The following is a 15,714-nucleotide window of genomic DNA, read 5'->3' as shown; positions in this document are numbered from 1 at the left end:
CCTTCCCTTCCCCCACTCTCTCTCTGTCTCTCTGTCTCTCTCTCTCTCTGTCTCTCTCTCTCTCTGTCTCTCTCTCTTTCTGCACTGCTCTCTTAAGTAGCTTCCCTTTCCTCTTTCTTCTCATGAGAATTGGGCAGATCTTATGCTATCAAATCTTTCTCTAATTCATCACTGTGTCTGCCACTCAATTAGTCATCACTTTCAAATATGCCTGCTTCCTTCTACAAACTAACTTTATCTTCATTGTTTGGGATTAAAGGTGTATACACCTAGGGCATGTCTGTATTCCTGTCAGAGGGAATATATGCTAAGGGATGAGCCACACCACAACTAGAAATAAGCTTTTCCAGTAAACAACACAATCTCAGGGTTGGCAGTGTGATCACATATCCTGCAACAGGCTCCATTTCTAATTCCATATAATTTGTCATTACCCAAATGACACATAATTATTATGCAAAATTTAAGTAAAAAAGCAGTTCAGTGTACACTTTCAGACTTCTCCCTGGGCAAATGGATCTTTAAGAACAAAACGCAGCCCTTTGGTGGTTTCTACCTGCCCCTACCACTTAACAGTGTATTATCAACATCTTTCTAAGTCCCCTGCTGATGCCTGAGTCCTCCTTTTGACTGAGTGGTGGTGTGTCATGCTTTCTCACAAGTATTAGATAGATCCCCAAATTGTGTCTGTTGTAATAGCAACTCTACAATGTCTTAAAGGAAAATTAAAAAAAAAAAAAACATTAAAACCTGGTAGAACAGTGGCAATTCATAACTGTCTAAATGTCTTTTACTGCTCAGTATGCCTTCCTTACCATTTCAGAGTCAATTTGATAAAGTGGTTCAGTAACAGACGGATCTATGTTTTATTACAGTCAAAAATAAGAAAAGAGCCGGGCCAAGGAGAAGACGCCGTCCGATCTCGGTCGTTTATCTTCAAATAGAACTTTCTTGCTCAGGGGCAAGGTTGACTGTTCCAGGTGTCTGATCTGTGGCAGACTTCAGAGGAAAGCTCACTGAAGTATTTCCTCTCAAAGCAAATCAAAAGTAGATCCTGGTTGGGAGCTGTAGGCTGTTTGCTGATTGATGGAAAACAGCTGGCGGGACCTGGCCATCTGCTCGAGAACACAGAAGCAGCACCCAGCTGCTGATGGCAATTGCCTAACTTCCCGGTGGAGCCTCTCTCAGACACAGCGCCCGACCAGAGCTCCTTGGCTGTCCCAGTGGCTTAGGCTTGTTGACTTTGGTTTCCTGGAGCCCCGCCCCAAAGTCATGGTCAGCACATCTAAACTTGAGGACGTGCTACAAGCAGCAGCAAGGAAACAGCAGCACATCAGGGAGCTCAGGCTGTGCTTTGAGGAAGCAGATTAAGATAATAAACACCGAGGACATCCAAAGGATGGGTTGCTTTTGTTTTGTTTATATAAGAAAACCTCAAATAGGACTGAAGAGGTGGCTCAGCCATTAAAAATGCATCTGCTCTGGCAGAGAACCTGAATTCAGTTTCCAGGACCCATATCCTGGGGCTCACAAACGCCTGCCTGTAACTCCAGGCACATACACACACACACACACACACACACACACACAAATAATAATACAAATCCAGTGGGTCCTTCACGTCTAATGATAAACTGAAAACTACGTGTCTTGTGGGTGACTAGATAGGGAAAAGTATATGAATGTATAATAAAGGGTAGGAATGTCTTAAATAGTAAGAAAATGAACATTGAGAAGGGTGGTAGTTGCTGGGCAGTGGTGGTGCATGCCTTTAATCCCAGCAGTTGGGAGGCAGAGGCAGGTGGATTTCTGAGGTTGAGGCCAGCCTGGTCTACAGAGTGACTTCCAGGACAGCCAGGGATATACAGAGAAACCCTGTCTCAAAAAAAGAGAAGGGTGGTAGTGAATGACTTTTAGTTTAATGGTTGTCATTACAGATATACTTGTAAGCACTAATTAAAACTCTTTAGCTGCCATTTCTCCAAATTCACTTGGACTTCTCCATAAAGGATGTGCCTTGTCTCTTTTCCAAAGATCAGTCGTATGAGATTGGCCCTATGAGGCACCCAGACATTATTAATTGGAAAACTTCTGTTTCCAAGGAAGGGAGTAAGTAAATCAAATCTCCGTGACATCCGTGATACACAGCTGTTGCAAACCAGAAGACCAGGACTGCGTTGCAATGACAAACTCGTGTTCAGAGGTCATGAACAGATTCTTAACTTCCAATCGTTATTGATGTGGCTTTTTTTAGAAGGGACACAAATGGGTGACAAACCAGCCAGTGGTGCAGAGCTGATGGAACTCTGTTCTTGCAGGAGAGAGGGGCAATGGTTTTCACTTCTATCAGTGTGACCAGGATGGTTGCGCCAACAATGTAAAGAATGATTCATTTTACTCTGTGGCTCTAAGACATTTCTTCCCATCGTGCTGGGTAGGGTATGGTATAGCTGCTCACATCTGAGCCGGCAGGAAGCAGAGCAAGGCAGTCACAGGAAAGGGAGAGGGCAAGACAGAGTCCCCAGGAATATATCTTAAGTGCCATGCTTCCACGTTCTGCCACCTCCCAATAGTCTGCTCAGATTCTGATCCAGGAATGAATGAACTCATCCATTAGGTCAGCACACGCATCTCTGCATCTCTGACCCACCTTCAGGGACACATCCAAAAGGGTACTTTACTCTTCTTGGCATTTCTCAAGATGGTGTCAAAATTAACTCATAGACCCTTAATATTGTTCCCTGTTGTTTAAACACATAAGAATCAGAAATTAAATTTTTGTTTGCTTCAAAGAGTTTTTGGAGCTAGAGTGTGGATCAGTGGTAAAACATCTGGCCTCAGCAGGGAAGGGGGAGGGTAGGGGGTGTAATTTACTTTTTTTTTTTTTTTTAAATATGGAATAAAACGTCAAGATAAGATTGTGTCAAGTTTGGGAATTAAGGAGTAACAAATGGCTCCTCCTTAAAATGTATGGTTTTTATTTTCTTAGAAGCAATAATCTTTTCTTCCTACTAAATATTCTATTTACCTTCTGTAAAATGTGTTTATTTATATTCTTCGGTTCTCTTCATTAAATGAAAAGTGCATGACTTTGTTGTACATGTCCAGTTTTTATTATAACATTTTTATTGCTTTTAAAGTAGGATAAGGTTGAAGAGACCAATTACTAGATATTGATGTATTAGTGATTACTCAAAACCCTGCTTGTACTGCCAAGCATGGCTTCCCTTTGCTACCTGGAACAGAGTGACTTGGAGAACTAGATGAAATGTTTAGTTAATGGAGTATGGGTAGGACTCACTCCATTCCTGAGAGACCTTAGGAGCAAGGGAAAATGCCATAGGCGGAGATGGCCTCGGTCTCTGGGCTACTCCACAGTTGCATGTGCCAATATCTCACTCCAATCCTATATGGAATACACATACATACATGTCGGGTCTGGTGTGACCTTGGTGGGGACAGAATGACACCAGCCCCTGGGACAGGACCAGCACATAGCAGCCCAGAGTTCGCTGGCTGCCATAGGCATAAGGCTTGTTTGTATAATAATGTACATTTTTTACATTCCTCCTTTAAGGAATGTCCTTCCTGTGAACATTAATGACTCCATGATAATCAGAGACAGCATGAGTCCAGGAGGTGAAGGTGTGGCTAATGTCTCAGCAAAATGGTAACTGCTGAGACCTTCAAGGCAGCCTTAAGGCTGTGAAAGAGAACTGTAAAAACATGGGTTGGAAGATATATAATTTCTCAATGATGCAAAAAATAAAGATGCGCTGGGCAATATTGGCACACGCCTTTAATCCCAGCACTTGGGAGGCAGAGGCAAGTGGATTTCTAAATTCAAGGCCAGCCTGGTCTACAGAGTGAGTTCCAGGACAGCCAGGGCTACACAGAGAAACCCTGTCTCAAGAAAGAAAAAAGAAAGAAATGGTAATTCCAGGACTTGAGGACATGGCCCCACCCAGCTAGCTAAGTGTCTGCTTAACAGAGGCGGGCAGATTCTTTTGCAATGTTAAAATTTTAGAAAATGTTTACTGTGCTGTTTTCTAAGAATTAAGGGGCTGTGGTTACAGGATGCCGATTCATAGGATAATGAAAAGGAAACCTGATGCATGTGACTGGATTAATATGTAAAATAAAAGACTGGGCTTATGATCTGCAGGAGATGAGCTATCCAGGATTGTTTAGACCAGCTAGAGAGGAGTGCTTGGAGAACATTCTCTGGCAGAACTGCAGATCTCCAAAGAAAGCAGATCAGAGTGAAAGAATGTAGAGAGAACAGAGAGAAGACAAGCTGGAAAGCTTGGCCCCTCGATTTAACTTAGCGTTGTTTTCACTAAGACACCCCTTCTGTCAGAACCCTTCTCCAAGCTGCGGCTGGTCCCTTGGCACATATATATAACCCCTACTGTTCTGCTTGAGAACTGGTACAACTTTCTCCTCAAGAATCTCAGTTTGTTTTGTTAAAGTATTTTAAAATTTGTATCTATTGTTATTGTGTGAGTGTGGCCAGAGTTCAATCCTCAGACATACATCACAAGAGAGAGCCAACTCCTGAGTTGTCTTTTGAGACCTACATGTGTACAAGTGTGTATGCACACACAACACTAAAGAGGTGTAATCTTAAGTTTTCTAGCTTTATATTATCTATAGTTACCTTTCTGGTTCATGGATCACATCACTAGCAAGAATTTCCTAGACATTGTTAAATGGTAACTCAATGAGAATTCTGTATCTTAATGGGTGTATTTCATAGTTCACTAACAGTTTATAGCTCCCTAAAGTCAACGACACATTCTCTCCAGCTTTTCTTTCTCCTGCTTTAGGTGGCCCCGCTTTGTGGCTCCGCAGCGCCTTCTGTGTCTCTCTCAGGGCACTCCACACACTCACTTTCTCTACTCACAATTCCTCTCAGATTGTACTGGAAAATGAGGAGGAGGAAAAGCAGCAGCAGGGTGCTCAGCCACCCAGCTCCTGCGGAAGGAAGCTAGGCCAGCACCAGCACTGTCCATGCGAAAGGCACCCCAGAGCACTGTCCATGTGAAAGGCACCCCAGAGCAGACATTCCACGGCCACTGTGTCTACAGCTGCCTCGGGAGGGCTGGAGACCAGCACGCAGTAGTGCATGGGTACTGAACCATTCCAGAGACAAACTGCCAGGAGAGCGGGACTTGAACAGCTGATCCACTCCTGAGCCTCAGGCAGTAAGCAGAGAGACCACTTCTTTCCTGGAGGTTGGGCCAGGCTCAGGGGTGAGGTGTTTTTGTTTTTATTGATGTTGTTGTTGTTCTGACAGTTTATACTAGACACAACAATCTCCAAAACAATCCCTATATGAACTATCCATGGCTTATTCATGTGACTGAAGGATAGAATTATGTCCATTAAACTTTTCAAAGCACAAGAAAAGAGGCCTACACAGAGCTCATTCTGTACCTTTAAAAATACTATTTTATTTATACACATGTATAAAAAATGGCCATCCTGTCATTTTTATATACACACTGGTAAGGAAACAGAATTCAGTAACATGCATTTCAATCATACAAAGAACACAATCGTGGAAGCACGGTTACAGAAGAGCAGAAGAGAAATCATAAGCAGTGATTTCGTTCTCACTGAGGAGCAGCACCCTGAACAATCAAATCTATTAGTAACACTCATCTACACTGAGAACACAGACAAAGAGGAAAGTTAGTGATTGTACTTAATTATTCTAAGCCATTTCATCTTCCTCACAATGCGAAGAAATAAAATATAATCTTAAGAAAAATATGACCTCATCATTATTCTCAGTAAAAGGGTCTGTGGTTTACAGACTGGAGCAGAGTTCAGCAGGTGCGCTTGCTGGCTCAAGGGCCTCACTGTACGATTCTGACCCTGATGCTCTGGACAGACACCACTCACTTTCCAGCACCTGCACTAACTCCATGGGAGCTGCAATAGGATGAACCATTTCTGTGGTGTTCCCAGATCTCACTAAGTAAGAAAAGATTTTGTACACATAAATATAACAATTGATCTGTCTATAAATTATAGCGATAGGCTCTTCTTTAGTGTAACGTGGAAAAGCGGCCCTTTGAATACATAGATACAAGTACTACTGTGGTCTGAGGTTGCTGGCCTGGTCCAGGGTTGTTGTAGTGAGGCCGAGGTGTGCATCAAAACCACTGCTGTATTAAGACACTTCCACAACTTTGATCAGTTCTTCAAACAGTGGAGCCAGCTCCTTTTCTAGGCTGACAATTAGCCCTAAAAGAGAGTTAAAAGATTAGAATGTTAGACATATGAACTCTGAGCTACAACAAACCCTTTCTCCTCATGTGGCTATTTTTCACCACAGTGACAGAAAAGAAACTACAAAAGTATCTCTAAATTCTCAATCACATTCAACCTGTCTCCAAGTATTCGAAATCTCAGCACTGTAGTTTAATTGATTGGTCTAGAGAATGAAGTCATTTATACAGCACCCTGTATGGATTGCTCAGTTTATGTTCTGTAACCCTTCCTTTTCCTAGGCTGTTACAATGTGAGCCACAAATAGCACACAAAGTGCAACACTGAGCTGACTAGTTTCTATGGCAAAAAGCCAATGCCTTGCCTCATTTCAAGTGCATCTAGAAACCACCCTTGAGGTGGACAAGGCCTGAGAAGGAGGCAGACGTGTGAACTGGGAACTGAGTTCAAGAGAAAACAGAGACAGAGCTGAGGCACCAATGTAGGTCTCTCGCTCTGTCAGTCCTAATCTGTCATTCTGCACAGGAATAGTGCTATGAGGAATGACAGTGTCGGCACGTGTGACCCTTTTAACATACCTGTGTTGGCATTACTGCTGGCTATGAAACTCACCACCAGAGGCAAACGGTTGAATTGAACCACCTAAAAAGAAAGATCTAAATAGCAATGCTGCAAGTATATACATTTAAACAGCTGATCACTGACTGCCAAGGCAAGCGTTCTTTATCTGTCACATCAGAGGAATTGTGTAGAAAAGCTGCAGCTATGTAAGCTAACGGCACCATCTACTGGAGTTAGCAATGATCTTAACACATACTTTATAGCATAACAAGCTCTTTATTTTTAAAGTTTTAAGTACCTTTCCATAATAATTATTCCCCCTTTTTAAAAAAGATTAATTTAGACTAAATATTAAAAATTCTATCCCCCTCATACTAAAATTTTGCCTTACACTAAAAACAATTTATACGAAAGCTGTGAAAATGATAGGTGAAATCAGCATAGCACGCAGGAGCTGCAGACTGAATATACAGACCTGGTAGGTATTATAGTAGCAGATGATGCTTTTATTTTTTGAAAGTCCAAGTTTGCTGCCTTGGTCTGTGGCGAGGGCAAAAGTGGATAAGAAGCCAGGCCTCAGGGCATGCTCTGGAGCGCTGTCATTGGCCACTGGGATGAGTGATTAAATAAACATTATGTAGAGTATGGTGGGAAGAGTTCAACAGCAGGTTTTAAAAAACATAACCCAGTAAAAGCCTAGCACAACAGTACATTTACCATGTTGAAAACCCTAACTGGGTCTCAGAAGTCTGTGACCATAAATAATTCAGGGAAGAAACACTGACTTACATGTAATAAAATGAATATGCTGGTCAACTCAGACTATAAATAAATCACCACACTATACTATACTATACCATACTACACTATACTATACTATACTATACCATACTACACTATACTATACTACACTACACTATACTATACTAGGGTGATCTACTGTAGGCAGAATCAAATGGAAAAAGTCTTTTGCTCGCATACAAATCTACAGCCCAATGGTTAGCTGCCAGCTTCATGCTCCTCTCACTCATTAAGGCTAGACTTGCATAGCTGCATCAGCTAAGTATGGAGCTTCAGTGCTTTGCAGAGATTCTGGGAAAGATCATTAGGGCTGGAGAGTCACCTGAGCCCTCTTTCTAGGGTGACAAGAGGAAGGTGGCTTGCCCACAGCTGCCCACACTGTGTGATGGGTGGCACACAGGCAATGGACTCTATCATGTCTTGTCACCAACTCAATGCCCTGCTCTACACAGGCAGTGTCCTCTCTCCACTTGACCACGCTAATGGGTAAAACGGAAAGAATAAACCAGGTGACCTCTAAAGCAAGCTTTAACCCTAATGTCTAAAATTACCTGATATGTTTGTCCTGATGTGGAAAAGAAATTGTAAACAAAATGTGTAAGATACTATTTCATCTTTAATCTTGGTAAGTGAAACGAGCCGGGCTGGCAAGATGGCTCAGTGGGTAAGAGCACTGACATCTCTTCCAAAGGTCCTGAGTTCAAATCCCAGCAACCACAAGGTAGCTCGCAACCACCTGTAATGAGATCTGACGCCCTCTTCTGGTATGTCTGAAGTCAGCTACGGTGTACTTATGTATAATAATAAAACTAAATCTTAAAAAAAAAAAGAAACCAGCCAAGTCCACTTTGATCACATCAGAAGATACAAACAGTAAACAACCTGAATCACACTACCTCAGTTACAGCAATGTGCACCAAGAAAGCTGAGGACAACCAAAGCCATGTTTGGAGTGGTTCTGAATATGATCAAAACATACTGTATGCACGCACAGAGTTCTCAAGACTTTATACAGATGTATTTTTAAAAAAACTTCTTAGATTCTGATCAACTAGACTAATGATGACATTAAAGTTTTAAAAAAATATATTTCCACTAAGGAAGCAAAACCCTGCAAGATTAAAGCCCATGAGCCTGGGCTAGTGCCGCGCGTAGGGGTTGGCTGCCTGCCTGCCTTGCACACACACTCTCAACACTAAAGGCTTGTATTATGTTTGTACTATGCCATAAGCATCCTCAGGGGATAACCAGGACTAAGGCAGATGCACGCAGAGATCCGAGATGTTACATGGTCCCGCTGACATGCACTTCACCACAGGCCGCATACTAAGTCCTCAACAGACAAAGCACGCACTTCCTCAAACAACCAGTAGAGTTTGTTGAAATAAGAGCTCTATTTTTAATTATTTAAATATAAAACATTTTTTTGTCAAAAGCAAATGTGCCATATGCATGAAGTAGGCATCTTTACCTTTAATAACCGGCACCCCGTCTCTATCTGACACAACGATTGCATGGAGGCCTTCAACGCTACAAGAAAACAAAGTTCAGTATTACAAAGTCACTTTGATTTCTACAAATATGTATCTCAGACCCATGGTGGCAATTCTCAAGCATATATACATCTCTCTTTTTTTTCCCTCCTCCAGCACTACAGACAGAACTCAGGGCGTTGCACATTCTAGCAAGGGTTCTACCAAGCTAAGTCCTCTGACCTGTTTCATGCACGTTCTGAAAAATATATGTATGCATGCTCGCGCACGTGTATATGTGTGTGTATGCATGTGTACCTATTTGTTAAACTATGTTCCAAGGTGCGTTTATGAAAACTTCTCTAGAAAGTCAATGAATGTGTACTACTGAAATGTTGAGGATGTTTACAACATGCATGTTTATTATCGAAGAGTAAAGTTTATGTTTTATCATTCCATGGTTTATAGAAGCAGAAAAGGGTTCAGCTGTGACAATGATAAGAACAAAAGAATCTTTGTCTGTTTTCTTTTCCTCACTCGTTCTGATTTCTGATACTGGGTTTTTAGATTTTTAAGGCACTTAGTATTTCCTGATATTGTGATATTGACTCTACAAGCTTAGAATCTAAGCTGAGTGGCTTCCAAGCAAATCACCGTCCACTAAGGTAAAGTTACTGCTACGGGAGGTGCCATTAGAGGATCTGTAGGAGAAGACTTCCCTGGGGAAGTGGCAGCTCAGCGGAACATTAGGGCATCAAGTAACTGAAAAGGGGATGTTCCTTATGCACTGAACAGATCTGATTTCAGAGTATGTGTGTGTGAAAGAGGACATGCATGCATGTATATACATATGTGAATTTGTGTGTGGACAGAGAGAGAGACCATGACCCAGTTGCATGTGGAGGTAAGAGGACAGCCTCGGTCTCTTAGACTAGCTGGCCATGGGCTTCCAGGGACTCTCCTGCCCCTACAGCTTATTTCACTAGAGGAGCACTGACTTCATTTGAGCTCCGAGGACCCAAACTCAGGTCCTTATACTTGCACCCTAAGTCCTTACCCACCAATATGTACATTCTCATGAATTTAAAACAAACAAACTCCATCTGTGTGCCTACTTATGTATGTACATGCATGATATACCTTCCAAGGCCAGCAGAGAGCATCCATTTCCCTGACACTGGAGTTAGAGGTGGTTGTGAATTACCCAGCAAGGGTGCTAGGACATGAACCCATCTGTGTTTTTCACAGAGCAGCAAGTGCCCTTAACTACTGAGCCTCTTAAAAGTCATACTAAGTGAAAAATAAACTTCAGCTTTGAAAAATGTACCTTAAGCAACAAACTATATAACAAAATGTGTAAGTAAGCCTTGTGTGTGTGATGTGCAGTCCTATCTGTGGTTGCCAGTACATAAATACTTCTGACACCAGATGCTTCTAGCAGTGGAGCTCCATGACTGCAGGACAGGCATAGGAAGCTTTGTAACCTTGAATTTTATAAGTATATTGTCTACTCAGAAAGAATCAAATTAAGAGACAGGTGCTCAATATATTATAAAAAAAAGTTAGAAAAATCTATATAGCACAGGTATGTTTTAACTTCCACAGTAATTAATTTAAATAGTAGCTAATACACCAAAGGAGGTAAAAAGTAGAATGTTCTTTTTAATGGGTTACAAATCCACAGAGGCACAAGCCTAAGAATGCAGAGCAGTCTTAAAGCACTCCTTTTTAGAAATCAGGTCACAAATATAGAAGTTGTTTTCAATTCCACACACAACAAAGAGTGGTTTGAATAGATTTTACTAATAAGAATTGCTGGGCTATAAGAGACATTTATAATAAATTTTATTAATCAGCAAAAATCTAACATTTACTAAAAACAACTATTTTTAATCTACTGTGTTACATTAGTATGAAAGCCATCATGCTGGGGCTGACGCTGTAGCTGAGCGTTTGCTGGCATGCACAAAGCCCTGGACTCCAACATAGCCCGTCTACTCTCCACAGGGCACAGAACAAACTGTTTTTCATAAAACTACAAAATATTGGCTATTGTAAAACATGAAAAATCTGAGATTTTTAAGGGAGAGGGTCAACTAGATTTTAAAATACAAACCCAAGAACAATATTTAATGGAGGAAAAAAATACACTTTATTGATACCTGAAACTACCTGACTTTGTTGAGAAGTACAGAAATAAAGTAGTTAAAACCAAGAATTCATGATGCTACAGAAATGCCTCAGTGGTTGAAGAGGACTGGATGTTCTTCCAAAGAACCAGGTTCAGTTCCCAGCATTTGCATGTCAGCTTATAGCCATCTGTAACTTCAGTTCTAGGAAGCCCTCTTCTGACCTCCACAGACACCAGCCATGGCATGGTGCACAGACATACATGCATACAAAACACCCCCACACATAAACACAATGGCAAAACACAACAATAACAACAACAACAACAAAGCAAAAATGGCAAGAATGCATATACCCTGCAAACTCACATACCCAGCAACAAATCAGAGGTCACAGCACTATTGTTTGTTTTTGTTCTTAGGGTGGAATAAGCCTGTTTTCAAGAAATGATTTGCAAATATGAACCAAGGCGGTCTCAGTCCTTATGAAAAGGGTGGTGTAATCCCTTCCCTGCTGATGTGCTAGCACTAACATTCCTCTGTCCCTTTGGAAGTGCTGCAGATTGAACCTAGGGCCTTCCAAGTATGAAATACTCTCTCACTGAGCTACGTTCCCATTGTACCTCCACAATATTATTAATCTGCATATGGCTCTAGTATTAGCTCTCCACAATATTATTAATCTGCATATGGCTCTAGTATTAGCTCCCACAATATTATTAATCTGCATATGGCCCTAACTTATGGAGCTTTCTGTTTGCTTGAAGGTAAGTTATCAAAATTCAAAAGTAAACAAACATTTACTTTCAACAGTTTATGGTCAATGTTAAAGCTCAGACGGAAAGCCTCGGGTACTCGGTGGAAGGGAGTTTATGGACTTGAATAAGGAAAGCAGTCGGAAACTCTGGATGGATGAAAACACCCACATCAAAGGAAGTCTCAAGGACTTCACAGCACAGGAAGGACACAGGATGGGCATGGAAAGCTGATCAAAGGATGAAGCCCATGAATCTGCAAAGAACACAGATGCCCGCTCCTTATCTGAAGGCACATGACAGAAACAGAGCCCTTTTGGTGACTCAACAAGTCACTCAATGTTTCTTTTGCTTGTCAGCTGCCATTTCAAATATTCTTACTTATTGTATGTGTGTGTACTGTGGTCAGAGGACAATGTGTGGGGGTGGTTCTTCACTTCAATCATGCATGCCAAACCAACCAATCACATCGGGCCTAACAGCGAGTGCCTTTACCCACTGAGCCATCTAACGGTCCTGTTGTTGTTCTTTTGAGACATAATCTCACGTAGCCCAGGCTAGTTCTGAACTTCTGTCACTTTCCAAATGTGTTGGAATTACAGGCCTATCCACTATGCCCAGCTCACTTTCACAATGTTTTGAATGTTTTGGTTTCCTAAGCAAATGCTAGTTACCCTAGTTATCCTATTTGTTTGTGTGCCGGTTAGTTTTTTGTCAGGTTGAAGATACAAAGTGGGGTCATCTGGGAAGTGGGAACCTCAATTCAGGGCATGCCTCCTCATCAGACTGGCCTACAGGTAAGTCTGCAGGGCATTTTCTTGATTAATGATTGATGTAGTGGTAGTACCACCTTGGGTTGTATAAAAACCACATTGAGCAGGCCATGCAGGACAAGCCAGTAAGCATCATTCCTCCACGGCTTCTGCTTCAGCTCCTGCCCTGCCCTTTCATGATGAACTGTAATCTGTAAGATGAAATAAACTCTTTCTCCTCATGTTGCTTTTGGTCAGAGTTTTATCATAGCTACAGAGAGCATATGAGGACGGTGTGCAGTTCCCAAAACATCTGTAGTCACTAATGAGAAAAATATTAATGCTCTGGAAAGTTATAAGGTCAGAAAACAAGTATCATTTCCCTCACTAGTTACTAACACTCTCCTGCATGGTTTTAGCCTGTATCCTGTTTCCACTGCCACTCATTAGTTAGTATGCAAAGCTGTCACTGCCTGTCATGTTGGCCATTTGTGTGAAAAAAGAACCAGCAGCTGGTCTCTATAATTTGCCATTTTATTAAGAGGAAGAGAATTAAAATTAATTTTATTTAATTAATTTAATTAAAATTAACTAAAGATTTCATTAACATTAAATGGATAATAATCATTATCTCACTTAACATGCCAATGGTGTTTTCTATATGCACCATATAAATCACAACCAGAACACAGTTATTAATTTCCACTGATGTATAATCAGAGTAAAAACATAAGCCATACATCCAACAATTCAAGCAAGTCTAAATGAATGTTAATTTTTTTCAACCTACAGAGATAAATTGATATCCACACATAACCACTTATAACTTTAGACTAAGAAGAAAAGAAAAAGGGTTTCATGGAATAGTCTGCTAGATGACCTCCAAGGTCATTCAATTCAATCTGATTGCTTTGTTCTGGAATGTGAAATCACAAGATTCTGTCATTCTCCCCTCACTCCTGTCTCATCCCTAATGATTACAAAATCTGAGTTATTTGTAGAAGGATATGAATGTAGACAAAAGACGTGCTTGTTAACAAAGACATCTTTTTTTAATTAAACTAAAAGTGAGTTTCAATAATTACCATGACATTTATAAAATACTAATTTTAAAAGGAGAAACAAAATACTTTGTAAGACTAACATGTTATGCAGAACTTATTCAACATCAAATCAGTAATTTCTTACCTTGGCAACTTTTTGTATAGGAATCGCTTTAGATCCTGAAAGAGAATAGTTTTTTAAAGACCACATTACATCGTACCCTGTCCACAGCCCTAAGGAACATGAAATCACCATTTGTAACTGGCAGTTCATCTTTGACTTGTGCAACTTGGGAGAAGTTAATTAACCTTTTTCTAGGCCTCAGTTTCATTCTATGTTTCATTACGTGTGTACAGGGATTGTCACAGGCCCTACAACATTAGAGTGCTATCAAAGGTGAGGAAGGTGGACATGTCAGTGTACTTGGAATTTGGAAAACACACAGATATATTTGCTGTAAAATGAGATCGTGTGCTTCATAATAATTTACACCCTGATGCTACCGTATTCACTTGGAAATAGTCTATAAATCTCTTCCCAGGTCCATACAGATTGACCACGATTGTTTTTAATGATCCTAATTCAGATAAACTACTCTAATATTCAGTTTCTTGACAAAGATAATGACAATGTGAAGAATTAACAGGGAATGCGGTTAGGACTAAGAGAACAGAAGGCTACCTTGTCTCATTATATACTCATCTAGGAACACTCACGGCCAAGTCACATAATTATGACCGCCACTTTAAATGTGTGCTGTTTTGAACCTCTATCTCCTGACCTGAATGAGTATCCTTTTCCATGTTACCACCACGAACTTTTGCTCTCGTCTTAAACAGACACACAGAAACGGAATACAAGTTGCTAATGGGGCACCAGTTAGAAATCCTTTTAGATTCCTAATGCGACAACCAAGAGCACTTATTTAGTGGGAAAGGATTCTGAGCAGGTACTGACTGGAAGGGCGGCTAGTCATCCTTTGGGATTTCCAATGAACCCACGCAGAGTTCTTGTATGCTCCACTAGGATTTGGAAGTGGGAAGAATACAGTTCTCTCAGGCTACAGCACCTCAGTGGCCCACCACAACCGGTCCTCATAGAAACTCATCAAGTCCCTACTACAGATCCAGGGAGAGAGGCGAGGCTGAGGACGAAACAAATGTCTACCTCTCTCCTCTCAGAAGCCTCGTGCAAACCTCCCACATCCCCTTTTTTCTCGGGAAGGGGTGTCAACTCACATCCGCCATGATGAACCCCTTTCTCTCGCAGAATCACTCCACTCCTGGAAGGAAAACTTCCGTGACTCCCCCGCACCCGGGGGCTTAGTCGCCCTCCCCAGACCCAGGCAGCATCACGAGATCCACCCTCGCCAGGGCCAAGCGAGGGTTCTGGATCTCCGTCAAGGGAGTGGGGAGGTCCCCGAGACCCCGCCGGGTGGCCAGCCCGGACGGCCCACGTCTCCCCACCCACCCGGTCCCCGAGCTGAGAGAGGGAGCGACCTCTGCAGACGCACGCGCGCTCCAGCCTGGGAAGACCTGCCCGGGTGTTCCCGCAGTTCAGTCGCCTCTCTGAAGTCGCCTGTCAAGTCGCTGTCATATTACTCGTGACCTCCGCCGCGATCCAGGAAGCACTTGCTGCACCCTCCAGAACCGGTGATTCGGAACTTCCGGGGAGACCGGCCGGAAACTGCGCGCGCGGCCGCTCCGCCCCCTCACCCGGGCCGGGGTTTTCTGCGCCTGCGCGCTGCGCCATGAGCTGCTGGGCTTGCACCTAAGGTCCTTGCGCTTTAATTTCCACCCAACACACCTACTACGGAAGAAGGTCCTGGGCAGAGTACACGTACACCTTTCCCAGAGCCATTATGTAAATCTTGTGTGTGTGTGTGTGTGTGTGTGTGTGTGTGTGTGTGTGTGTGTGTGTGTGTGTGTGTGTGTGTGTCCACAGCCTACTTATTAGAAGT

The 15,714-nt window shown here is 42.1% G+C and overlaps 2 protein-coding genes across 2 annotated transcripts in view; one reads left to right on the top strand and one right to left on the bottom strand.

Moving 5' to 3' along the window:
• Dapp1 (dual adaptor of phosphotyrosine and 3-phosphoinositides 1) overlaps nucleotides 1-3,089 on the top strand; it is a 52,709-nt gene extending 49,620 nt beyond the window's left edge. Inside the window, exon 9 of the mRNA XM_031375635.1 lies at nucleotides 876-3,089. Within this exon, the coding sequence (XP_031231495.1) occupies nucleotides 876-944 (69 nt within the window). The 3' untranslated portion in view covers nucleotides 945-3,089. The remainder of the gene's footprint in view (nucleotides 1-875) is intronic.
• Nucleotides 3,090-5,436: 2,347 nt separating this feature from the next.
• On the bottom strand, nucleotides 5,437-15,448 carry Lamtor3 (late endosomal/lysosomal adaptor, MAPK and MTOR activator 3). Its single transcript, XM_031375634.1, has 7 exons — nucleotides 15,254-15,448; nucleotides 14,993-15,036; nucleotides 13,899-13,933; nucleotides 9,074-9,132; nucleotides 7,277-7,410; nucleotides 6,819-6,882; nucleotides 5,437-6,255 (listed from the first exon to the last, which is right to left on the bottom strand). The coding sequence occupies exons 2-7, from the start codon at nucleotides 14,999-15,001 to the stop codon at nucleotides 6,182-6,184; spliced, it is 375 nt and encodes a 124-aa protein (XP_031231494.1). The 5' UTR covers nucleotides 15,002-15,036; nucleotides 15,254-15,448; the 3' UTR covers nucleotides 5,437-6,181.
• Between the last annotated feature and the right edge of the window lie 266 nt (nucleotides 15,449-15,714).

The sequence above is a fragment of the Mastomys coucha genome, unplaced genomic scaffold, assembly GCF_008632895.1.
Source record: "Mastomys coucha isolate ucsf_1 unplaced genomic scaffold, UCSF_Mcou_1 pScaffold16, whole genome shotgun sequence".
Lineage (NCBI taxonomy): Eukaryota > Metazoa > Chordata > Mammalia > Rodentia > Muridae > Mastomys > Mastomys coucha.
This window is presented reverse-complemented; position numbering and strand designations above follow the sequence as displayed.

What these genes read in the sequence shown, in the direction of transcription:
- Lamtor3 (XM_031375634.1), bottom strand. An exon ending in GCTACTATAATACCTACCAG is followed by an intron (nt 6,883 to 7,276) that starts GTCTGTATATTC and finishes CTTTCTTTTTAG; the next exon opens with GTGGTTCAATTCAACCGTTT. An exon ending in CAGCAGTAATGCCAACACAG is followed by an intron (nt 6,256 to 6,818) that starts GTATGTTAAAAG and finishes ACTCTCTTTTAG; the next exon opens with GGCTAATTGTCAGCCTAGAA.